At 39.4% G+C, this 25,382-nt stretch overlaps 1 protein-coding gene across 1 annotated transcript in view; it reads left to right on the forward strand.

Annotated features, from left to right (window-relative positions):
* Positions 1-25,382, forward strand: part of KIT (KIT proto-oncogene, receptor tyrosine kinase) — a 55,647-nt gene that overhangs the window by 26,322 nt on the left and 3,943 nt on the right. Inside the window, exons 5-19 of the mRNA XM_066185750.1 lie at positions 1,721-1,880; positions 4,701-4,890; positions 5,574-5,689; positions 10,899-11,013; positions 12,196-12,389; positions 13,470-13,576; positions 13,668-13,794; positions 14,053-14,157; positions 14,245-14,355; positions 16,013-16,163; positions 17,971-18,059; positions 18,414-18,541; positions 21,044-21,166; positions 24,826-24,937; positions 25,031-25,130. Coding sequence (XP_066041847.1) covers positions 1,721-1,880; positions 4,701-4,890; positions 5,574-5,689; positions 10,899-11,013; positions 12,196-12,389; positions 13,470-13,576; positions 13,668-13,794; positions 14,053-14,157; positions 14,245-14,355; positions 16,013-16,163; positions 17,971-18,059; positions 18,414-18,541; positions 21,044-21,166; positions 24,826-24,937; positions 25,031-25,130 — 1,928 coding nt within the window. The remainder of the gene's footprint in view (positions 1-1,720; positions 1,881-4,700; positions 4,891-5,573; positions 5,690-10,898; positions 11,014-12,195; positions 12,390-13,469; positions 13,577-13,667; positions 13,795-14,052; positions 14,158-14,244; positions 14,356-16,012; positions 16,164-17,970; positions 18,060-18,413; positions 18,542-21,043; positions 21,167-24,825; positions 24,938-25,030; positions 25,131-25,382) is intronic.

Here is a 25,382-nt window from a genome sequence, read left to right on the forward strand (position 1 = left end):
AACAGAAGTCCTGTTCCCTGGGGCTGGGCATGCCGTGCTTAGCTAATCCACCAGCTCTGGCAAAGCTGTTCTTGCTAAGTGCCTGCTATTCCAGAAATCCCACCCCACAGCTCTGAACGTTGAGAAGGTCTAAGTGACAGGAAGGTGGCTGGGGACATACTGATTTGCTTTTGTTCCTGTGCAGGACCTTCATCCGAGAATTTCATTTCTTCTCTCATTCCCCTCCCTTTCCTGTGTTGCAGATTGATGAAATTAAGGCCTTGTCTTCATTTTTTGTGCTTTGTAACTTTTTATTTAATGTGTACAAGCCACAAGGAAAGTATTTTCCCATAAGTTTGACTTTCCTGTCCTTTCTAGTAAATAGTAGGAGCTGCTGTCTTTGAAATACTGACTATCAAATTAAATTTTGTATTGAAAGAGAACACATGAATTTCATATTTAAGTAGATTCAGAATTACATTTTGTCTTGAATAGATGAGAGAAAAAAAAATAAAGTGCTTTTTCCATGTATGACTGAAGTTATCACCACTTTGTAAAATTAGGAGACTGGCTATTAGCAGGCACATCCATACTAAATATACTTCTCTTGTGGTTATTATAAGTCATGAGGAATCAAAATCACATTGAGAAGCTTTAATTTGGCTAGAAGCTCTTGGAACATCCAAGAATTACAGTAATTCAATTAGAAAACCGTAAGTTCAGGTCTGCTTTTGGTTTAATCAGTGTAAATTTTATCCGTCTTTCCAACCATACCTAACGTTCTCACAGACTAAAGTCAACATCTCAAAGCATTTATTTTTTCTATGCATATGTATAGAATCATGACATATTTGAGAGAAGGAAGTTTCCAGTTTTCTTTATGATTAACAAATTTAGATTGCTATGGACCAAGAATCAGAGAAGGTGCCAGAGGGAGGATGCTGTGTATAGCCTGCTGCCAGCAGGGCTCTCTGCAGCATGCCTGCAATCAGGAGATGATGTGGCCTTGGAACATAGAAAAACACAGTTAAAATGAAGCTCCAGGACCTTAAATTCTCTCTTGTCATTTGCTGGGAAGTATTGCAACCATTAGAGAGTTGCTGAACTTCAGGCACCATTCTGAGATGCAGTGACTTCATACAAGAGCTTCAGCTTCTGAGCATTAGGAAAGTCAGGACCCAGGGGTCATTTTGCATCAAACCTTACTGTTAGAAGTGCAGTTTGTGCAAATAAAACCTTCAGTTGGTTACTTGCACTCTCACCAATACTCACCTTAGTATTGGAAATCTAGCCAGAGTGAGCTGGGTCTGATCTTGGGCACAACAGCCTTGTCACCAGGTAATGGGGTCATCTGAGGATGCTAGAGGTCTAGTTCTTTGGCTTGGGCTGTTCTCCTCCGTTTGACTCTCCTGGGGCAGGTGAGCACAGCCTCAAATTCACCCCACCCCCACCTCATGTCCCTCCACATTCTTGCCTTAGAAGGGAGCTTGAGGAGGAAATTAAAAAAAAGAAGGGGAGGGGATAGGACTTAGAAGAGTACATTATCTCCCAAAGGCAGCTGATCACACACTTGTTTTGCACAAGAGAGATTCTAGTGACAGGTTTATCGTGCTGGCTTACAATTCCGGTTTAAAGTTATGAATATTAATATAGCAAAGTTATAATTACTTCTATTTTTAATTTATCTAGGAAAGATGATGCATACACAGTGTTTTAGATGTTAATTGTTTTTTACCGACAGATTGTTACAAGCAAAAGCAGAAATTTGGGTGATTATGGATACGAAAGGAAATTAACATTGAACATCCGTTCAGTGGGAGTTAATGATTCTGGAGAATTCACATGCCAAGCAGAAAACCCTTTCGGAAAAACCAATGCCACAGTAACCTTGAAAGCTCTAGGTAAATACTTCTTATAGAAATCTTAACAATTCTAAGAGCAGGAGATGAAAAGTGATAACACTGGGGAGTCTTCCTTTCCTTCTCTCTACTTTTCCTCAAACCTCAGCAAGTAAAGTTGGTTTTCTATAAAGGTTATTGGTTACTGGTACCATATGGGATGGCTCAGGAAGTTGTGGTGTGTATGACTGCTTTAATTTCTATAACCCTTTGCTTGTTGTTGGAAAGTGATACTAGAACAATCACCCATCAACAGTATTTCTGTCCCTCTGGTTTGTCTCACCATTCCTGGTTTAATCTGAAATTTAAATCAGTCTTAACAAAGCAACTAATTTACCTTCTGCTGGTACTATCCCTATACTTAAGTAATTTGGCAGCACAAGTGCAAAGCACATCTTCAATACCTGCCTTCCAAGCATGGGGAATTTCACTGACAGTGTGTCAGTGTTTCTTAGGTAGAAGCTGTATTTCTAACTGTTTAAAATAGTGCTGTGAGCAACATTGTGGTGCAGATAGACAGCATGAAATTCTTCTGGAGGTCACCTCCTTGTTAAACCCACTATCCATCACTTCTACATGTTTTGGATCATTTCTCTAAACAGTGAGCAAACTCCTTTCCTCCTCTTGTTTAATAACAGATGTGTTTAGAGTCTGCCATTTATTAACTTGGGTGACACACAGTGGCTTTTGAATTTTAAAGCTGATGAAACCTGCTCATTTGATAAATTGAGTACAATTAAGGACATGATGGTACAGTTAATAAGATAATTCTGGTCTCTGTAGTTGCTTCAACCGTTTCAGTTCCATTCAAGGGTGCAGTAACTGAGTGAAGTGTAGCCCTGGATTCTTTTTTTCCTTTTCAAATCTGTTTTTCTGTGGCACAGACACACACTCTGGCCACACTGCTTGTTTTGCTTTCCCTGGTAATGTAAAGAAAACAGAAGTGTTTGACCTGTGTGGGTCAAATCTTTAGCAAACAGGCAGAGGTTTGAGTGCCCTTAACCTTGCTGTGCCGGTTGAGGGGGTAGGGCTCCAATGACAGGGATGTTTTCCTCATTTTTTTACAGGAGAGACTACATTCATATGTAAAAGAGTGAAACAGTGTGAAGTATGAAAGAAAATCTTCTCCCTAAGGGGATCAATGTGAAAGCTTTTATTATAAGAGGAGGGAAGTTCTTCACTACAGAAATTCTTAGTACTACTACATATGCAAATGTAGCTTTAAAAAGGATTGACTTTGGAGAGTCTGGGGTTTAAAATAAGGCATGGCATTATAAAAAGTGGGAAATAAAATTTTTGTTCAGTAAAATACAAAGTTTGTATTTAATAAAAAATGCCAGAGAAAAGGTGGAATCTTTACTTTCTGAGATAGTTTTCTCTCTCCACCCTCTCAAATTTGACTCAAGTAAGCTCCAATTTTTGGATATCTTTCACCATTTATTGTCAAACTGACTATATTTACCTGAACTGTTCCAGCTCCCAGGGTCCTGGGAAGTGGTGTATGGTGTGTACATAGAGATCTGGGATTGCAATAGATACTAAATCAGTGTGGCTTTAGCATTAGCCAGAAGTTCTACAAGAAATAATGTGTATTTTTTGTAAAATTCTTAACTACTTTTTCTATTAGTTAATCTATCTAACTGTAGAAGGTACTAGACTGCATTACAGGGACAAATAGCATTATAATAAAATTTTATTTGAAGGGAGTTGGGTCTGATTTTGAATACAGCTTGCATAGGGAATCCTGTGTTTATACAGAAAATTGAAATAAGCTCTGCAAAGAAACTGCAAACCTTCAGTTTCCAGGTTTGAAATCTTTTCCTCTTTTCTAATGATGGTGACCATTTTAGAGCATACCTGTCTGCTGTGAATTTACTTCATCCTTTCTTCTTCAAAGCATCTGTCAAACGCTCTGGCAGATCCATATGCTTTCACCAAGCCCCACTGGCTCTGGTTTTCCCAAGACTGGGTGCCCAGCTGGCCACAGCAGTTTGATTACTAGAAAGTGGGAAGAAGCAGGGATCTGAGATTGACTTTAGGTCTAAATTCAAGCTCTCAGTAAATGTGTTTCCCTGTAATTGCAATCTGCCTGTCAAACTGATAATTCCCTTATGAATTTCTGTAATTGGACTGAAAAACTTGTCTTTTTAAAGTGAATCTTCAATTTGATGAGTTTATTAATGAAATTAAAACCACTACAGCAAGGATGTTGTTAGACATGATATTTTGGAACGGAACTGCGCAGTGATAAATGGTATCTGCCAAATGAAAGATTAAGTCCCAGCAGCAGATGTACAGAAATGCCTTAGTTTAAGATGATTGGTGTCCAGGCCTGTGGACTTAGCACTTTTTTCTCTAATTACAGCTTTAAGAGCTTCATTTGCAATGTTGTTCTTAATTACACTTGACAAAGAAATCTTTAATACTCTAGTATACCGTAATAAATTATTTTACTTTGCTTTTTTTCATAATGTTTTTTTCACACCAGACAGTTAGCAAGTCAAATTTGGAGAAATACTTGAGTAGATTCAAACATATGCTTGCATTTTTCCAAAAGCATATAGAAGGTATTTGTCACCAGAAGATGGAATTATTTATGCTGAGGCACTCAAGGCTGCTTTAAGTCGTGTGCCTCATGCAATATGTAGCTAGTAGCCTTGGTTTTGGCAGGTAAGCGTTTGAGTTCTGCTTTACAGATAAGGTTTCCTGTTTCACAGCTGAATGTTTGATCACTGATTTTGAAGTCATCTAAGTGTGGTTAGAGTACTCACAATCTTCTAAATGGCCCTGAAATTGTTTTTTTTCTCCTTTTATGACCATCAGCTAAAGGATTTGTCCGTTTGTTTGCAACAATGAATACCACAATAGATATAAATGCAGGACAAAATGGAAACTTAACAGTTGAATATGAGGCATATCCAAAACCAAGGGAAGAAGTCTGGATGTACATGAACGAAACATTACAGAATTCCTCAGACCATGATGTCAAGTTCAAGACTGTGGGCAATAACAGGTAATATGAATGGCTGTAGTTGTTGATTTCACTTTGGAACAGCAGACTAGAGTCAGCTTTGGAAACAGGAAAGTGGGGATGGTGAGAAAATTGTGACTATAAAAGATGTAGTACTTGTGGCTTGCCACAGTAACTGGTGCAAAGTCTGCCGACCTACATTTGGAATAGCATTGAGGCAGCCACACCATCTGAGGACCCGCATGCTGTTTACTCAGGATTCACCTACATTCCTGTCCAATAAGCAAGAAAGAGAATTAAGGTTGGTTGTATGCAGAAACTCCCTTCACTGTCACAGATGACCCCAGTGCTCTGGATAAAAGCTTAGGCTTTTATTTCTGCTGGGCACTGTTCTCTTCTGATCCCTTGTCTTCCAAAAATCCAGTGAAGCCCCTAGAACATGTGGCCTTGGTTGTGAATCTGGGTTCCCTCCTCAGTGAGAAGAGGAGCAGGTGGTGATGGATGCATGGTCTGAGCCTGATGCTCAGCTGCCACCCAGGCACACATCTGAGTGTTAGAAGTGGCAAAAGTTCTGGATGTTAGGAGTGCAGTGGAGATCATAATGTAAGATAAGAGTGTTTTCATGGATGATGTCTGCAGAAAATTCCCTTCTTATTTTCCATGCAGCAATTGCCTGTTCAGAGCAAGTCGTGTGTCTTAGTAATGCTTAAATTTTTTCTTTACAGTTACACAAGTGAACTTCACCTTACACGATTAAAAGGAACAGAAGGAGGCATTTACACATTTTTTGTGTCCAACTCTGATGCCAGCTCCTCTGTAACATTTAATGTCTATGTGAAAAGTAAGTAAAGTGAACAGTCTGAAATATTTCATTATCACAGTCATTGTATTTTATACAACATAATGTATGCACAAGATGTCATAGTGTGGTTCGGCATATGAGAGGTTTTCTGAAGTGAAGCACATGCTGGAAAACTAAATGTCAAGATATAAAAGTGCAGAGTACTCACACAAATCCACCTACTATCCAGCATGACCTTATATTCTAGCAAATGTATTCCAGAGATTACCAGAGAGCAGCTAGGTTGTTTATACAGAAAAAAACCTGTAGCACCTGGAAACATGATCTCAAAAATAAGTATGTATCATAAACCTTTTATAATTTGAGGTGGAGCAGGATACACGGGGATTATAATTTGCATTTTTGGCAACCAGGTTAAGCTTATAATTGTTCTTAATTTGTTTAAGTTGGATGCAGAGTTTGAAAGCTTGTCAGGAGAATTACATTTAGATGCCTTTTGGCAACTAAATACTTCCGTATAATAGTATAAATCACCATTGTTTTAGAGAAATCTGCAGAGCTTTACAAATGTGTGTGTTGTCATCTTTGGGGACATGCTTGTTAAGATAGAGCACTGGCCTCAGTTCCAAATAGCATTCTTCAAGACAAAAGCTAAATTTCAAAATTAATTCAATGAAACCTTCAGAAAACCCTGTTCTTAGTGGAACCATCCTCTTAGAGCATTTCATGTGCTCAGCAGACAAACACTGGCTGCTGCCAAAGGCCAAGCTTAAAGAAAATTAAACCAAGAGGGACTTGGAGCCCAGCAGGAGGAATTGTATGGAAAGTAAGCGAATGTGCTGCAAATGGAGTTTTGTGTTGCTGCTATACTTTAGCAGCAATGTGTCCTTTTTTGCGCATAGTTTTTTGCAGAGGACTGCAAGACTTCCGCAAATGCATCAAGTTCTTGTGTTAATTTCTGAATTCTTCTCATGTATCATTGCAGATCAACATTTGTAGCATCTTTATTAGTGATGACATAGTTTGGATCTAGAAAAGTCGCTTGGGCTCCTTCCAGAACATGGTATTTCTTCCTTCATCTGTGAATGTTGACACTTGCATTGGGCCTTCTATGTTTCCTAGCTCTAATTTCTCAGATAAGGGTACCTGTGATCTCAGGTGTCCTTTGTCTCAGTGAGTGAATGTGGGTCACAATCATGAGGGATAATTCTAGTGTTCTAAAGATTAATGGAGCAAAAGGTTGAGCCAGAAGTTTAATTTCTCTGAAGAAATGGGAAAAATTGCAGGTTGCCTATAGTCTGGGCACAAGAACTAAAAAAACACTATCTCACAGTTTTGGCATCATCAGGTGTCAGTTCTCAATGCAGATCTCCATGTTGCTGCTTTTGAGGCACGTGCTACTTAATAAAAGCTGAAAATTCCTGTGGCTTATGGTTAGGAAACCAGACCAGGAAGAGAATAGTGAAGCAGAATAACAAGACAAGAGGGAGCACTTCGGTTCTTCTGAATGGCTTGTCCGTACAACCAGCAACATTCAAGTCTGTTTCCTTCTTTCTTCAACTACTGGTCTTGTAAGTAGCAAGATCAGTCTTGGGATGCTGTGAGGACACTTAAGCAGTCTCATAGAGCCTGTATCATGCACTGTAGCCCTGGGTGGATTGCAGCCATTGCTGAAGCAATTGGATTTGATGCACTTAACTCAAAAAGTTTCTTCTGGCATTTTGACTAAGCTCCTGTAAACATTTTTTCATATTGAAAAAAAAGAGACTAATAGATTGGTCTTTCTAGGGGTTGTTTTTTGTTAAAAACAACCCCTAGAAAAGGACTTTTCACTGGTTTGTAAAATGCTTATGCTTTAACTGTGAAACACAAACTGCATGACAACATACCATATTATTTGACATAGCAGAGTAACTGCCACGGGTGAGTCATGTATGGGTGGGTCAGATCCTGATCTAGTGGTGTGTCCTCACCTGACATTGTTGTCAGGGATTTTGCATAAATTGTGCTTAGATGTAGCTCGTGATGTTTATGTGTCTGGCTTTGGCATGTAATCAGCAGAAAATAACCAAACAGGTAAAACAGGATTCATAATCAGGAGAATGTCTTCACGTAAACAAATACCGATGCTGAGGCATTTGCTGAAAGACATGAAAAACCCAGTGCAGAAGTACTTGCCTTGGGTTTAAACATATTTAGCAATTGCATATGCTAATCTGAAACAATACTAAATGGCTTTTAAAATAGTGTAGTAATTCATAATAAAGGTATAGAGGTAAGCAGCTCTAAAATTAGGAGCCAAAAAGAAAATTCGAGCTTGACAAGCAGCATACTGTATTCAGTTACAATTAAGAAACTGTAGAAATCTCCAGAGTGGCAAGGTATGGTGTATGTAGCAACTGGGAGAGGAATCTTCCAACTAGTAATTGAATTTAATGCAAAATAATATCTCAGCTTAATTATAGTCAACAAAATATTGTCTATGCAGTTGGAGCTCCTGCTGCAAAGAGAAAACTGGTCATGGTATTATAAATCCCATGAAGCCAAGCTCAGCTGTTTTCCTCTCATCGGACTATGCAGTGAACAATGAGGAATCACTATGATACTGTAAAAAGATTTGTTCCAATACAGAAAATGTAGCTCTCTCTTTGTTTGGGATGACTGACAATATCTATTAAGTGTTACTTTTTAGACATTTACTTCATTAACAATGGAGAAAGGGAAACTGGCAATAGAAGGCAATTAAACGCAGAATTTCATTATACAGAACATTGAATTAAAATAGGAATGACCTCTTATAAGTCGTCTTTGATATATTCAGAATCAACATTAATAAAAGCTGAAAAGCAATTAATAAACTTAGTGAAATTAGAAGTTTAAGACATTTAATGCCTGATTACAGAAGACGGTATGTATATATGCTGAACAATGTAGTGAAATGTGAGATATTGAAGGGGTTAAAGTCAGAACAATTAGCAACATCTAGTCATTACGAGTCTGTGTGATAGCAGGAGGGGTAATTAGGCAGTGCAAGTCATAAAATCTAGCACAGTAAAATCCCTTTTAAAAAGAAGATGCGTGGTGACAGCTTGGCATCCGTTTGTGAAAGCCAGTCCATCTTTGCTCCAGCATCCCCTGAAGTACCTACACTGGTGGTTGAGGAAGGTGCTCTGGCTGCCACAAAGGGGTGCAGGTGCTGAGGTGCATGTGTGGCCTGAGCTGGCAAAGGAGCAGCCAGTGGGGACTGCAGTAACAGCCATCTCAGTCCCCTTGGGTGCTGGCGTGGGGGGCTCTTTGCTGCCTCAGGTGAAATGCATCCCTTAATATCTCAGAGCCAGGGCGGCCTGGGAGCCCTCAGTGCTGGTGGGGAGAGGCTGATCGTGCTAATTGACACATCAAAGTGCTTCAGCAGGCACATGACAGGCAGAGCTGCTCTTAGGTCAGCACTTCTTAGAGGCTGCTGCAGCTCAGCTTCCCGTGGCACCAAGGCTGGACCACTCTGCCTGGGCTGCATAGCCTGTCATCTCCTTCCCCTCTTGCAGGATGAGTTCATGCGGGCTTATGGCTGTGTAGACAGGCTTTTATTGCACTAGAAGTGGAAAGAGCCTGACTAATATGGGCATTTTCGTTTCCCTCACTCAGCTTCAGATGTTACATGGAGACCAACTCTGGCACAGTATTTTTTTCCAGGGCTTAATGCACAGATGCCTCTTACATTTGACTTCTCAGTTCTCTCATTTCTTGAGTTACATTGTGCTGTTATGTTGCCTAAAACACAGCATATACCTAAACAAATAGCACATGGGTTGTAGTTTAGCTAATTACAATTTCACAATCCAGCCATTTTGATTGGAATTGCAGAAATGTGAATTACATGTATTCTGTGAGCATTGAGGCTGGTTGAGATGGTGTGTGCTCTCAGAAAGTTCCTCACCAAATGAGTAATGCTGAAAATCAGTCTCAACATTTTGCAACAATGTTTGGTTCTTGGTGTTTTGCATAAAACACAACATGCGGATTTAGAAATGAAAGAACATTCAGTTCCTGTAACATGAGTCACGAGGAGGTGGTGTGTGATTGAGAATATACGTGTACTTTGTTGACTCTAATTTAATCAGCAAGTAGAATATTCATTAAAAACTAACACTGTGCAGTCTTTGTACATGGGTTTTATCTGAAATAAATATATGTTTTCCCACTGTGGTCTATACAGCTTCACTACTTTCTAGAATTAGGAGTTCAACTGACGTTTCTGTAAAGCTATATTAACTGATAATGGGCTCTTAACTTGTATCTATCGGGTGAGCAGCATCATTGCAATGTAGGCTTTCATAGTTTCTTTCATTAACTTCTGTTTAGGTGATTTTGCAAGGAAGCTAAGGTTGTTAAGGGAAGTAAGGTCACTAATTCCAATTTCATCAGGAAAAAACCTTGCTGTGTTGGTGGTACTCTTGGCTGAACCCTGTGACATTGGACTAATGACTCTAAAGTCCACCTGACTGCACTGGTTTCCTGCCATTCTTCAAACAGGGGCTCCTAAACCTGCTGCAGGACTAACTCCTGTGCAAGATGTGACAGAAGGCATTGGCTGGATTAATTGCTTTCTAAACTACCAGAGCAATCACAAAATCTCATTTGGAAAGCTAATACATTCAGCCAGGTGTTGGCTTCCTCTACCTGCAGCGTTCCAGAGAATCAGGAAGTTGGGCAGTTCAGTATCTTAGAGGGATGTATGTCCTCTGTCTGGAGCTCTGCACTGGTTGTCTTGCATTGTAGTTCCTTTCCTGGCTGCCGTGGTGATATTGGATACACAGCGCAGATATAAGAGGAATGTGGTTTGACAGATTTAATACACTTTTAACTGGGAAGAAACTGTCCTTTTTACATACAGGTAAAGTCATGCTGTGCAGGAATGGGAACTTCACTGCACACACTTCCCAGCACACACATCTTTGGGTTGTTTAAGCTCTTAGCTTTGCTGGTTTAGGATCTTTCATCAAATCAAATACTCAGGTGAGATGAGGTATTCTTCTAAGGTCCAGCCCAAACATCCAGTGTAAGAGCTAATATTTTCATGGATGTTTGATTTTTGAAGGACACCAGTTGAGACCCAGACATCCTTGGAGCATAAGAAGGTCTTGCTTACCTGAGTGATGCCATGGATTATGAGGTTGCTGGCGTGAACAGCAAATAGCAGTGTAAATTCTGTGTTCCCCTAAAGGATGACTATTGCTTTTCTTTATTGCAGCAAAACCTGAGATTCTCACTCTGGATATACTTAGCAATGGTGTTCTCCAGTGTGTAGCAGCTGGATTCCCAGCCCCTACCATATACTGGTATTTTTGCCCAGGAACTGAGCAGAGGTAAGTTAAGTAAACAAGAGTCTCCAAAGGTTATTTTAGGTGCAACACACCCAATTGCTAATTACAAATTAAGAACATGAAATAGCTTAGTAGTGATAACATTCAAATGTTGCATCATGGTTTTTATCCTTTTTGGCATTGCATTATTTGTAGTAGTTTGTGAGAAGGCAGGTATACATTTTATTTTTCTCCTCTGTATTCTGTCCTTGAAAGGGGAATAACCAACCCTTTCTGCTATGTAAAAGTAAAAGCCAAAGTTTCTGCTGCAAGCCAGCTATGGATTGTATCAGCTTGGCCCCAAATGACACATGTTCTATATGCAATTTCACAGAATGGCAATCACAGAATCACTTGCGAATATGGCTGTTGTAATTTGTTTTATTGTGTAATGAAGTAATTTTTCCAGACATAATGTAATTAGATTTTTGTTCACATGAAACATACGACAAGTAAACAAGTGCAGTGTTGTTATAAATAAAGCTGGATGTTTTTTAAAACCAGGTGTTTATAAGAAGATTGTCGAGTTTCACTGTGAAGTGAGTGAGCATTTGTGAAGCAAGTTTTAAGGTTTTGCTTGACCTCCCCCATGGTTATAGATATCATACTAGCAAGCAGTCTCCTTCCCACCGGTGTAATCTGTTTTATATTTAAAATAATTATTTCCTTAATGGTTTCAAATAGTACCTTTTTTAAAATCTTAAATGTGTGCTCATGTAGTAAATACGTGACATATGAAGGAGAAGCAACATCTTGGGAGAAAAGAACTGGCTATTTTCTAGCTGTATGTAAGCTGGTGTTTATATATATCACAGACTTCTTCCATGCTGTAATAAGATGATGCTTGGGGAACATTTTCAGAAGTGGGTATTAGACCACAACTGCTTGTCAATGGAATTGAAAATGCATGTTGAATGGTGTAAAACCCATAGAAAAGTTACAGACCTGTAGGTATGTCTAACCAAAAGCAAATGCAAAGACATCATGGTCTCCAGTTGGGCCAGGCTAGGTGTATGTATCCATTTCTCCCACTGCATACAAGACCATGAGACAGCATGAGTAGGCTGTTTCAGGTTTAAGATCTACAGCTGAATCCCTCTGTAGACTAGAGTTGTTCAGTTCTCTGTTGGTTTGGCACTTCAGGTAGCAACCCATTGCAGGTAAATGTCGATGTTGTTCCTCCAGGTGTTTTGATTCACCAACAATATCCCCCATGGATGTCAAAATTGGTTACACGAACTCATCAGCACTGTCATTTGAACGAATCCTGGTTGAAAGCACCATTAATGCCAGCATGTTCAGGAGCACTGGCACTGTGTGCTGTGAGGCCTCCAGCAATGGGGACAGGAGCTCTGCTTTCTTCAACTTTGCTATTAAAGGTAATGTCCACAAAACATGGGTGGTGTTTGGCTCTTTCTGGAAAAGGATTTTAAGTGGTTTTGCCGTAATAAAGTTTGCAGTACTGTGGTTGAGCACATTATAACATACTGCATTGCATGTTCTGCCTATCAAAGTCTTGCTTTAATTTTTCAATGACTATTGTGGTACTGTCTTTTATGGCACCCGTTTTGCAGTGCAGTAGGTAGGTGGGTTTCTTCTCTGTGCAGCATAGAGGAAAACCACCTAGAGGACTATCCTGGCTTTCCCCCTCTCTCTCCGTTTTGTTTTCTTGTCATTGTCTGTTTTGACTATTTAGGCCATCACTTCTTTTTTCAAAGAAATATTGCATTTTTAGGTTTTTACAATGTCTCAGGAAAAATGCAGTCCCTAACTTGCCTGGAGCCTAAGTGTCCTGCTGCTATAAAAGAAGTAACAACAACAACAACATACTGCAAAAGGGCTTATGAGTTTTGTAGTGGTATTTGTAGGTTTGTGGAGGAGAAAAAAACCCACTAGAACATAGATGATTTGAAATGTGTTTGTAAAGCTGTGCTCTTCTTTGCAAAACCAAATGTTCTGCTGCTTTTTTTTTTTTCCGTTACACCCAGATATAACATACAAACAAATACGCCAGATTTGGGGCAGATGGGTTGTAGTAGAATGGTATTTCTTCACTACTCAGCACAACTTCTTCTTGTAAAGACTGTGCTGTAGTGATCATACTTAGGTGGAGGGCAAAGGGAAAGAGAAGAAATTGGGACTTCAGATGAAAGCTTCTTTCTTTAACCCAAGTTGACTGAGATCATGCAATCCCTTCCGTTAATTGATCTTAGTGCCAAACCTCCTGAATTAATGAAGTTGAGACTGCAAAGGCATCGAACTGCATGGTTTCTGTGCCAGCTCCATCCCCCTCAGCTCATTCAGGAAAGACATTCTGATACAACTGGAGCACATCTGGGAAGGTCAAAACCCCAAACTGTATTTCACAAAGAATAATGAAGGAAAGGTTTCCACCTGCATATTTTTAATTCAGTTTTTCTTGTTCAGTAATTTTAGGAGAATTTTCTCTTTCTTTCCAGAGCAAATCCGTACACATACCCTTTTCACCCCTTTACTAACTGCATTTGGAGTTGCTGCAGGACTGATGTGCATCGTAGTCATGATCCTGGTGTACATATATTTGCAGGTAAAATCAGAAGCCCCTTTGCCTGAATTAAAAAAGTGTGTGAGCTATTTGTGGAGTCTTCAGCAGTAACAGCCGTTCTTTTTTTTTCCAGAAACCCAAGTACGAAGTTCAGTGGAAAGTTGTTGAAGAAATAAATGGAAACAACTATGTTTACATAGATCCAACACAACTTCCTTATGATCACAAATGGGAATTTCCTAGAAACCGTTTGAGTTTTGGTTAGTTTAGATTTATTTAACTTCATCTGCAAGGTGGAACCTTCAGGTCTCATATGAGACTTTGGTCAAACACAGCAGGGTTTTGTCACAGAGGTGTTGTGCAATAATGCAGATAGTGATAATTGCTCATTCTTGCCTTGGGACAAAAGGCAAGCAGGCGTGTCTGCAATAGCTTCCTTGAAACAATAAAATAAAATGTTGAGCTCTACAGGAGGAAGTACTCAAAGTCATTACAGAGTATTTTGTTTGCTTTATTAGGTAAAACCCTTGGCGCTGGAGCTTTTGGGAAAGTCGTTGAAGCCACTGCTTATGGTTTATTTAAGTCTGATGCTGCTATGACAGTAGCAGTAAAGATGTTGAAAAGTAAGTTGCTGTAGTATGCTGTATCGTGTTTTCTCTCTTCCATCTGGTTGGTGCATTACGTACTGAATGCTGTGCTTTGCCTTGCAGCAAGTGCCCATTTAACAGAGAGAGAAGCCTTGATGTCAGAGCTTAAAGTGCTGAGTTACCTTGGAAACCACATTAATATCGTGAATCTGCTTGGAGCTTGCACTATTGGAGGTGGGGTTATCTGCTGATTATTGTTTATTTCTGTTCTTTTTTTATTGCTGGGAGAATGAACTTTGTGAAGAAGAATCCAAGGTGCAGCTCTAAGTGTAGAAATACTAAATTTCATCTTAAAATCTTACATTTCATGTTTAGACAGGTTGCAGATCATCATGATTATCACCTGTGATTTACTGAATCTAGATTTTAGGCTCTTTGTAGAAACAGTAATAAGACCGCTGTAGCTACAGCTAAACAGGAAGGTTGCTTTTATTCTCTTTCATGTGAACCATTGGGTGCTTTCTTCTTGAGAGATGGCAAAATGTATGGTAGAAATTCTTATCTCCACCACACTGTTCCTCATTAATGAGAACTGATTCCTTGTTAGTATCCAAGGTGAAGTCAGCAGGCTTCTCTTGTCTAGTCTTGCAGCCTTCTGTTTAAACTGCAGATGTATCTGTTAAGGCACCACTAAAAGTACAAATTCTAAGCAGCAGAAAGTTGAGAGAAGTACTTTTCCAAATACAGTATTGCTCAACCCTAATGTTTCACACTTAGCATTAACTTCATAATACTAACTTCTTAAGTTTGTTTTCTTACATAATAAAAGCTACAAAACCTCCTCAAGTGTCAATAGAGAGTCATAGAAACCTGTATTTTTAATTTGTGTGCATTTTAGTATGAAAGAGAGTATTGCTTCTTACACATTTTTCAGAGCAAAGGAGCTTGTAAAAATTCATGGTTTTAGACAAAAGCAAAACATTTCTCACAATTAATGATTTAAAAATAGGATGAAACAATTTTGTTCAAGCAGCCAACTAAATAGACTCACTGGCCTGAGTGCTTGTCTCTCTCTGTGGAAAAAACATGGTATCTGTAAGAAAATCACACCACAAACACTTCTTTTGCTATTTTGAAAGCTATAATTTTTAACTGCAGAAAAATGAAAATAAACCTGTGAGGGTAGGAAACGATGGTACAGAGTAAACTTAGAATATTAAAATGAAATCAGAAAGGGGAATCAAGTCATCTTCAGCATGGATGTTTATAGATCAAATGTACGTCTTTTTGAGTGAATGACTCCAGCTATGGACCTTGAATATGTAATTACACTGCATGTTATTTCATCTCTAAGACCTTGTGCAATGTAGTTTTCTGTCGCAGGAGGCTGTTCTGTTTGAATGATTTTTCCTATTATACTGCAGAATATAACACTCTACATCATTTCCAAAACATTACTGAAGGAGTGTGAAGCTCTACTGTAAACAGAAGTGAATCAAAAGGATTAATGTTTGAAGCTTGAATTACTCTTAATGTTTGGAACAAATAACTTCCTTCAGGAAGTGAGCAAAATCAAACAGATGTGTCTGGCCAGAAACATTATCACATGAAGAAAGAGAAGAAGACTTATTTGTTTAATTTTTGTACAATGCAATGCTATTGAGGGGCAGAACATTAATTGGGACACAGCTTTAGCTGGACTGTAGTTGTTCATTTGTGAAAGGGAAGACGCCGGGTTACTTTTCTATAACTTTTCAAGTCTAGACAGTGCTAGGCAGTGTGATTTTTTAATAGTCCAGCCTGTGTGCTTCATTGAATGCTATCTTTATGTAAGGTTTTCTGCTTTAAAAACAATATTCACTAGCTTTCTAAATGTTACATGCATCTACAGGTCCCACTCTGGTGATTACAGAATATTGCTGTTATGGTGATCTTTTAAATTTTCTGAGACGGAAACGAGATTCATTTATTTGTCCAAAACACGAAGAACATGCAGATGCAGCTGTTTATGAGAACCTTTTGCATCAGTCAGAGCCTGCAGCGTAAGTATGACCTGGTGAAATGTACTTGTGTTTTTAAAAGACTGGGAAAGAGGAGAAATCAAAGTTTATTAGGGATGAGAGGTGCAGAGAAACATTTAATGCAGCAGGCTTTGAAGATTCTCTGCTGCACAAGAAAATAATTTCATTAAGAGGCTATTTGTTCAGGGGGTGGTTTATTCTAACAGAGTGTCATTATATACAGAGTGGGTTGTATGCACTCTTTGTTTTACTTCTTTATCAAATTTTCTGCAGATATTTCATGCACCTCCTTGGCTCCAATCTTTGTACATATTTGTGTTTACTATTATTAAACTTTGGTAGTGCTTATTTAGCAGCTTGAATGACAATTTCCCCAGTGTCAGGCTGTTAGTACCCTGAGTTCTCCCATATTCCTGCCTTCAGAAATTACTTTTTACAAAATAAAACCAGTGTCTTAAAATGTCAGCAGCAGGCTGCCGCTGACAGCTCACTGCATTCTGTGGTGAAACAACCCGTGTCACGACTCTGAGATTGCTCTTGTACTTAATTCATCTGTATATTTTTAACTGCTGTGTTTTATATACCATCCCAGAATTCTTTTTGAGGGCGTTTCCAAGCAGATTTCCTTCCGTTTGCAAAGTGAGAGACAGCTTACCAACACCTAGGGGATATTACACTACCTACCCATTCTGAATGTTAGTCTTTTTATTGCCCCAGTGGGCTCATTACATTGTGTTTGCAGTCACAAAAGAAGCAGGCAGACCCAAGGAGCTGGAAAAGTTCTTTATCCCAGCAAGGCATAGTTGTGGTGAAGCTGTTTGTGCCATGGCAATAAATGGGTAGCTGGCGATGCCCCAGAGAGGTTGGGACCACTGGGGTGATGAACATAAGGCTTTGATTTGCCATTGGAGGTGTGCCCTCTGTTCAGTGAAGGAACCTTGCAGTTTAAGCATACTGAGTTATTGTAAATTGAGTTTACACACTACAGATTGAAAGTAGAGTTATTAACAGCAGAGTATTTACAAAATTCTCATGTTAGTATTTACTGCCGCTGAATGTGTCAGATGTGTTTCTGGTGGTAACTAAAGCTATTGGTGATCTCATTGCTCCTTCTCATGTTAGCTCAGTGGCTGTGTTTATTGTTCTTAAACTAAGCAGATGTTTCAGGCTAAGGAAGTATATGAATTCTAATGGCAATGAAGTGAAAAATGTCAAAGTACATCCATCATTCCTAAAGGTGCCTAACTGTATATTTATAAACCATATAGTATGAAAATCTGTACATTTGAATTATATATAGCAATAAGAAAATTTAAACTTTAAAGAATGTAGCAGATGGCTGTCCCAAGCCTTGGATGATTTTTTGAAATACATATGAATCCCCTATGGGACTTGGGAATTTCTGAATTTAACATTTTTTACCATTTGTCTTCTGCATTTCAATTGCCAGTTGAGCTGCTGAAATATTCTGGTAGAAGTTGGCCTAAGCAGAAAAAGGAAGTACTAGCAGATCCTGTGAAACATCTGGATGTTAATTTATAGAGAAAGAAGTCTGTATAAATAGTATTCATGTAAATGGTTTTGTTTGCTCACCTGAGCCAAACTCCAGACTTTGAGGTGTACCATTAACTGTACCAACAAACTTCTCTTTCTGTATATTTCCTGAGGCATTTCCTCATTTTTCTTTCACACACCCATGAATTTCAGGTCAAGGGATCATTTGTAAAGCAAATATTCAGAAGGTTGACCTGACGTTGGCTGTTTGTTTGGATAGCTTTTGAAACCTTTTTCACTAAACCATGTTTCTTTTGTTCTGCTGCTTCTGCAGTGATGCTGCCAATGAGTACATGGACATGAAACCAGGAGTGTCATATGCAGTCCCACCAAAGGCTGACAAAAAACGACCTGTGAAGTCTGGTGAGTTCAGTGACAAGTAATTTCTGTGGGCTGATGGGAGTGCAGGAAGATGGGCTTCATTAATTCGTTCAGTTTTAGAATATTTGTCTTTTGTGAATGGGGACACTTAAAACTCAGTAATTGATGTGAGAAGACTTGAAAAAGAACAATATGCTAAATTACAGTGTCTTGTATTTCTTCACACTTAAATGGAGTATCAGGATTATTTTTTAGTTTTTGTGATGGGCTATTTATGTGATTCTAGACTGGTACTTACTAAAATTACTGTTTTGTTTAATGTCAGAACAACTCTACATGATTTCTACATGATTACACTTGCTTAACTCAAAAGCTGTTGTTGTTTATTTCTTGTAGGATCCTACACTGATCATGATGTTACCCTTTCTATGCCAGAAGATGATGAACTTGCTTTAGATGTAGAAGATCTGCTAAGCTTTTCTTATCAGGTGGCAAAAGGCATGAGCTTCCTTGCCTCCAAAAATGTAAGTTAAGAATTTTTCGAAGATGGACAGAATCAGTAGACTAAGTTTTAAACAATGCTGCACTTGCTACTTCTCTCATGCAGAATACTCCCTTAAATGGGGGAGATACCACATTGTGGGCTCTTTTTTGTAAGCATGGCTTAATTCACAGAAGATGTCTTGATTTTTAATTTTCTGGAAAGATAAAATCAGCTGAGAGACCCACAAAAAATCTTCATTGGCTACACTGAACATAATAGGCGTTCCTCTTGGTTTCATAGGAGAGGTATTGCATAACAGAAGGGGATCTATAAAGAAGTCTTAAGCACAGCATCTTCCTATTAGTACTACTAGTATCTTCCTCTGGTTATTTTTACATTTTATTGCAAAAATGCCATTTAACATGTAAACATTATAACTAATGTAGCTACTACAGGTGCACCTTAAATGAATTGCAAAACCAAACTTAGACAATTTAAGGAAAGGAAGACAGTCCTGGAGTCCTGTGTTACTATTGGGAAATGTGTCTCGAACTTTGCTCTGAGGAAAGTGCACATTAAAACTTCCTTTTGCACTTGTTTTTCTCCCATTGTTCCTTATTCCAAACCAAACCATAAGCTTCCCTTTAGTTTATTTTTCATCTATCAACACATTCAAAACAGGCCTGACATGCAAACATATCATATTACAGATGATACACAGATTCACCACACTCCTGCATCCTTCACTGTTGAGGACATCCAGTGCTTAGCACGCATGTTCTGTATTTCTTCTGTTTTCCTGAAGAGTAGCCCCCAGATCCACTATGTATTATTCCTGGTGACTTTTTTCTTTATAGTCTTTCCATTTTTACAGACACAATGGTATTAAACTGCAAAGGCAGTAAAAGAACGTAACATCACCTCACCTTGAGGATGGGAAGTAGTGCACAGTATTGCTTTGGCAATGCCGAGTTAACACCTATCTCACAGAATTAAACTGCAGTGCACTAATATGTTACTGCTCCTCTTCAGTTGTTGTATACTTACACTCTTTTGGCTCTGGCAGTTAAATTAGTTAATGCAGGGTGCTGTAGGCTGATGGATAAGGTGCCTCAGATTGCCTCACATCCTTGAGGCAGAGGGTCCATGGAGACCAGCACGCAGGGTGCCCAGCTGCTCTTCCGTGACTTGCTTGTATGTCAGGGCTGTGCAGGAGTCGGGATAGGAGCTCGTGCTGGGAGGGCAAGTGCCTTAAGCACTCAGTGCCTTAGTCACAAGACAGAGCTTCCTCCCTTGTACAGTGTCTCTATTCAATGCAAACTGCACTGATTCTGGAGGAACAAGGCAGAGTCATACTGACTTTTGATCATTCCTTTGCCTTACTGCTTCAGTGCTGTATGACAGCTTTACATATGCAAAGTGCAAAATGCATTGTATACAGAGGTAAATGAGAGTCTACCAAAACAGTGGAACTATTAAAAATCGTTCCTTGTGTAAGCATGCTAAAGGGACAGAGATTAAGTTACTTGTGCAATCTGCAGCTACTTTCTCATCTTGATTTTCATAACTTCTGATATTTTAGGTCATTTTTTGGTTAGAAGTTCCAAAAGTTCTGTATTTCAAGAGAAATACTGAAAGAAAAATTGAACTGTCTTCAGTTATTTTTTATACAGCTGTGGCCTGTGTGCTAAATACCATCAGTAAAGCTGAAGCTTAATGCTCTCCTTTCCAGATGAAAAAAGAAAATCATTTTGTTAGGGAATCACCTCCGTTCTCTAACTAACACACATGGGCTTCACAGTTTTATACAAAGAAACATGGCTGATGGGAAACTCAAGCACCCTTCTGGAACTGCACTTACCAACACATGCCCACTTTTAAAGTAAAAACTGGAATATAAGGTGGTTAGGTCACTGAATGCTGGCCGTCTGTTGAAAGATACTGGCATGTGAGAATTTCCACTATTTTGAAATACTTAAGTCTGCTTAAGCTCTTGTAGGTACTTTATAATTCAGCTTTTCCAGAGGAGTATTTCTGTTATAGGATTAGTTTTCTGGTTTTGTGTGCTTTGAAGTTGTTACCATAATTTCCGCTAATTTCAGATTTTCAACACTTTTCTATCAGCAACAATAGTTACTTAATAGAATATTGGGAATATTTTGGATACAAACCAAATTTTCCCTCTCTTTGTTCTGTATTAGGAAACACGCCAGTGATGATTTTAATAAATCAGAAAAAAATACATTAAATTTTAGCTGAGAATGTGAAACACTGCAAAATGCAATGACTGCGACTGGTATTTTCTAAAATAAATGCATTGACAACCTTATTAATGTGAATTGATGTAATTATTGTAAAGATATGACATCAGAATGTTTATTCATCTGAGTAAGCTTATTAGCACATGGTTTCATTGTGATTTACAGCTTAGCTTAAAATGCATGATACGGTAAGTTACATAGCTAAGTAAACATGCAACCAACCAAGCAATAGACTGTTAGGAATATTATTAACTAGTTTTGTTTGTTTGTCTACTATTTAGTGCATTCATAGGGATCTGGCCGCAAGAAATATTCTTCTAACTCACGGTCGAGTTACAAAAATCTGTGACTTTGGCCTGGCAAGAGATATAAGGAATGACTCAAATTACGTGGTCAAGGGAAATGTAAGTATACATGATACTTGCTACACTTGTTTTAGGTTAAACAAGTTCCTATTGTCCTGATGTGCAAAGTAAAATCTTTCTTAGTTTGATGAAAATCTAGATTTTCCAGATTTCTGCTGTAGGTATATATGTATGTATGTATGTATGTATGTATGTATGTATGTATCTATCTATCTATCTATCTATCTATCTATATATATATATATATATATGTCTGTGTTGGCTAGGAGGGGAAATTTCTGATTTAGGTGTGTGTGCTGACAAAATCCTTGGTTTATACTTGTCATACTGGAAAATATGTGCTCATACCTGAATGTATGTTGTAGTGGAAGAGATGTTTTTGCTGCACCAATATCATGTCCAGTCTTCTTATTATACATGAATGCACTCAAAGTTACCGCTCTGTAAGTAATTGCTGGTTTTTTCATGGAAACACTCTGGTATCCCAGTCCTAAATTTTGGAATTATTTGGAAACTTTTCCCTGGGTATTGCACTATTTGTCCATTATTGAAATAGTTTATTTTAAAAATATCTAAATAATCAGGGATTTGCAGCTTATCCTTTTCTGTAAGGGATCACTCAGACAATGAAAACTGAAGTGTGAATTTACTGATTAGAGCATCAATAGGAAGCAAAAACATCTTGGTTTTCTCTGATTCCATTAGTTAGACATCCTAACCTTGTATGTGTAACAAACACAGCTTTAGCTTGCAGCTATATTTCAAACCCTGTAACAGGGTTGGAACAAGGCACAACATTTTGATGAGAAAAGTTTAAAACCACCCATGTAGAAGAGTACCAATATCACGAGAACCTATTAAACCTCTGGAGGGGTACAAAGGCGCTTTGAAGTGATGCAGATTATCTTGGCAGCACTTGCAGTCCCCTTTAAAGTGCCAGTGCGGTAAAAAGAGCCCTACTGCAAAAGAAAATCGAGCTTCTCTGTGGTTAAGCTGGAGAAGTGTTTATGAAGTATAGGTATTTTCATCTCAAACTGATTTATGCTGCCTGGCTTACTGTTTAAGCCTGTGTCAGGTGCAGCCAGCTGCTGCCTTCAGAGTAGGTATAGCTTTCACTTGCATGGTTTTTCAAAGGAGATCATCTCTGTTGAGCAAGGCAGCCCTTGTCGCCAGTTCAGTTGAGGGCTCCATGATCTTAATGATGAGGAGTTGGTCATTACTTAGGGGCTTGACAGCACATGAACTGAAGCTTACCAGTCCTGGCTTTGGCAGGCTGATAAAGAGAGAAAATCCCACACCTGAGCATCTCTCACCAAAGGGGTTTGCCACTCAGTTAACTTCAGTCAATACATGGTACCTCAGGTATCTGATGTAACTCTGCTGCTGTACTGTCACCCAGCAGGCCTTGATGTCTCAGGTACCTACAGCATCCTTATTATAGGCTATGGGACAGACATATTTATTGGTTTTCTTCAAAACAATATCAGTACCAGCCACTGACTGCCTAGAAGTTGAGATTAGGGAGCAATAGGAGCTGAAATAATTCATGAATAACTGCTGTGACAAAATATTGAGTAATGTTTAGTGTAACCAAACTACTTTCAGGCTCAGGATCAGGTCAAGGCACCTGCCTGATCTTCAAGGATCCTGGTAGTAGGAGGTTAAGACCAGCAGCTTAGGAGGGAAGTGTGCAATTGAATTTTATTTGTCTAGGTTATCCTTCGAGTTTCCTGAGTTCATAGAATCAGAGAATCATAGAATGGTTTGGGTTGGAAGGTACCTTCTAAGATCATCTAGTCCAGCCTCCCTGCCGTGGGCAAGGACATCTTTCACATGTTGCTTAGAGTGCCATCCAACCTGACCTTGAATATCTCCGGTGTTGGAAATGTTGCTGAGACGAAGTATCCACAACCTCTCTGGACTACCTGTTCCAGTATCTCACCATCCTCATCATATTTTTTTTCCTTGTTTCCAGTCTAAATCCATGTCCTTTAGTTTAAAACCACTGCTCCTTGTTCAGTCATCACAGGTCCCAGTAAAAAAGTCTCTCTCCATCTTTGTTCTAAGTCCTCTTTATATATTGAAAGGCTGTAATGAGGTCTCCCTTCTCTTCTCCATACTGAGTAACACTAGCCTTCTCAAAATTTCTTCACATGAGATGTATTCAAGCCCTCTGATCGTTGGAAGAAAGAAGTCTGGTTTCTTCCAAAGCAGGACAGATGTTTAGGACAGAGGCCTGACTGGCTCCTACAATCAGACAAGGAAAGGGCAAACCAGAGAGAGGAAGGTAGAAGCAAATACAAAGGCTACCTGTGTCTTTTCTTCTGCTCCGGTTAGCATTCATAAGAGATGTTTCTATTTCCACACAAACTTAGGAAAAATCACAGAATCATAGAATTGTTCAGGTGGTAATAGGCCTCTGAGATCATTCACTCCAGTTGCTAACCCTGCACTACCAAGTCCCCTAAACCATTTCTCTAAGCCCTGCATCTACACGTCTTTTACACATGTACAGGGATGGTGACTCCATCACTTCCCCAGGCTGCCTGTTCTAATGATTGACAACCCTTTCAGTGAAGATTTTTTCCTAATACCCGATCTAAACCTCCTCTGGTGCAATTCAAGACCATTTTCTGTGGTCCTGTCACCTGTGTAGAAGAGACAGATCCCCACCTTGCTGCAGCCTCCTTTTGGGCAGTTGCAGAGAGCACTAGGGTGTCCCCCCCCCCCCCCGCCTCCTTTTCTTTGGGATAAGGGATCCCAGTTCCCTCAGCTGCTCCCTGTAGGGCTTTATCTTCCAGGCTCCTCATTACCTTTGTTGGCTTTCTTTGGAAACACTCCAGCACCTGAATGTCAGTGCTGTAGTGAGGGGCCCTGAACTGGACACAGGATTTGAGGTGCGGCCTCACCAGTGCCAAGTACAGGGGGATCATCACTGTCCTGGTTCTGCTGGCCACACTGTTGCTGACACAGGCCAGGATGCCATTGGCCTTCTTGGCCACCTGGGCACGGCTGGTTCATGTTCAGCCGCTGTCACCAGCACCCCCAGGTCCTTTACTGCTGGGCAGCTTTCCAGGCAGTCTTACCCCAGCTGGTAGCCCTGCAGGGAATTGTTGGGACCCAAGGGCAGGATCCACCACTTGGCCTTATTGAACCTTGTACAACTGGCTTGGTTTATCAATCCAGTTTGTCCAGATACCTCTGCAGAGCCTTCCTGCCCTCCAGAAGATCAACACTTCTGCCCCAAATATATGTATTAATATATATATTACTTTTATTTGAATTTAAATTTTTCTACTGATAGACTGAGGAGCTAATGCAGCTGTATTGACTAGAGCCTTGAAGCATCTTGACTATGTAAATCTTATTTGTCTACCTGTGCCAGCCAGTCCACCAAAGACTTGCTTATGTGCTTAAAGAAACCATGCCATGATCACTGATACTATTTTCCTCTGACTTCCTGATCAGAAAATCAGAGTGCAAAGAACTGTATTAGTTTGGTAGACCCACAGAAAGATGGATCAGTAGCAGTGCAGCACCTGGAGACGCTAAAATGCTAAAGGTTTCATTTTGGGTTGGATACTTCTTGATTTTAAAAGCATTTAATGCTCATAAAAAACAGAACAAGTTGATTTTACCGTGTCAATTCTGTATGTCTTATGTCCACTGTCTTAATTTATTCCCTCTTCCCTGGAAAGGCTCGTCTTCCTGTGAAGTGGATGGCACCTGAAAGTATTTTCAATTGTGTCTACACCTTTGAGAGTGACGTCTGGTCTTACGGGATATTGCTTTGGGAGCTCTTTTCTTTAGGTAAGCTCCTGCAAGATCTGTACTTCATATCTGCTTCATTTTGGGGTTTACTGTAGATGCAGAAAACATGTTGTTCACCTGCTCTCTCAACAGGAAGCAGCCCCTATCCAGGGATACCCGTGGACTCCAAATTCTATAAAATGATCAAAGACGGATACAGGATGTTCAGCCCTGAGTGTGCACCACCTGAAATGTAAGTGAGCAACCAGCACCTCCAATCATCCAAACATCAGTAAAGATGCAAAGGAGGGGAAGCAGAAACTTCTTGCCCTAAGACTCATTGCACTGCCCCACTGTCATTTTTTAAAGTTCATTTCATGTTTTAAATAATTCATGTATTCTAACTAGCAGAGTACACGCCTGTGTTGTTATGAGCAATGAAATACGCTCATGCCTTGTTCCATCTGATCACTTTGTCATGGCACCTGCTCTCTGTCAATAAATT

The sequence above is a fragment of the Chamaea fasciata genome, unplaced genomic scaffold (genome assembly GCF_029207755.1).
Source record: "Chamaea fasciata isolate MVZ Bird 193981 ecotype frontalis unplaced genomic scaffold, bChaFas1.0.hap1 SCAF_6, whole genome shotgun sequence".
In the NCBI taxonomy this organism is placed as follows: domain Eukaryota; kingdom Metazoa; phylum Chordata; class Aves; order Passeriformes; family Sylviidae; genus Chamaea; species Chamaea fasciata.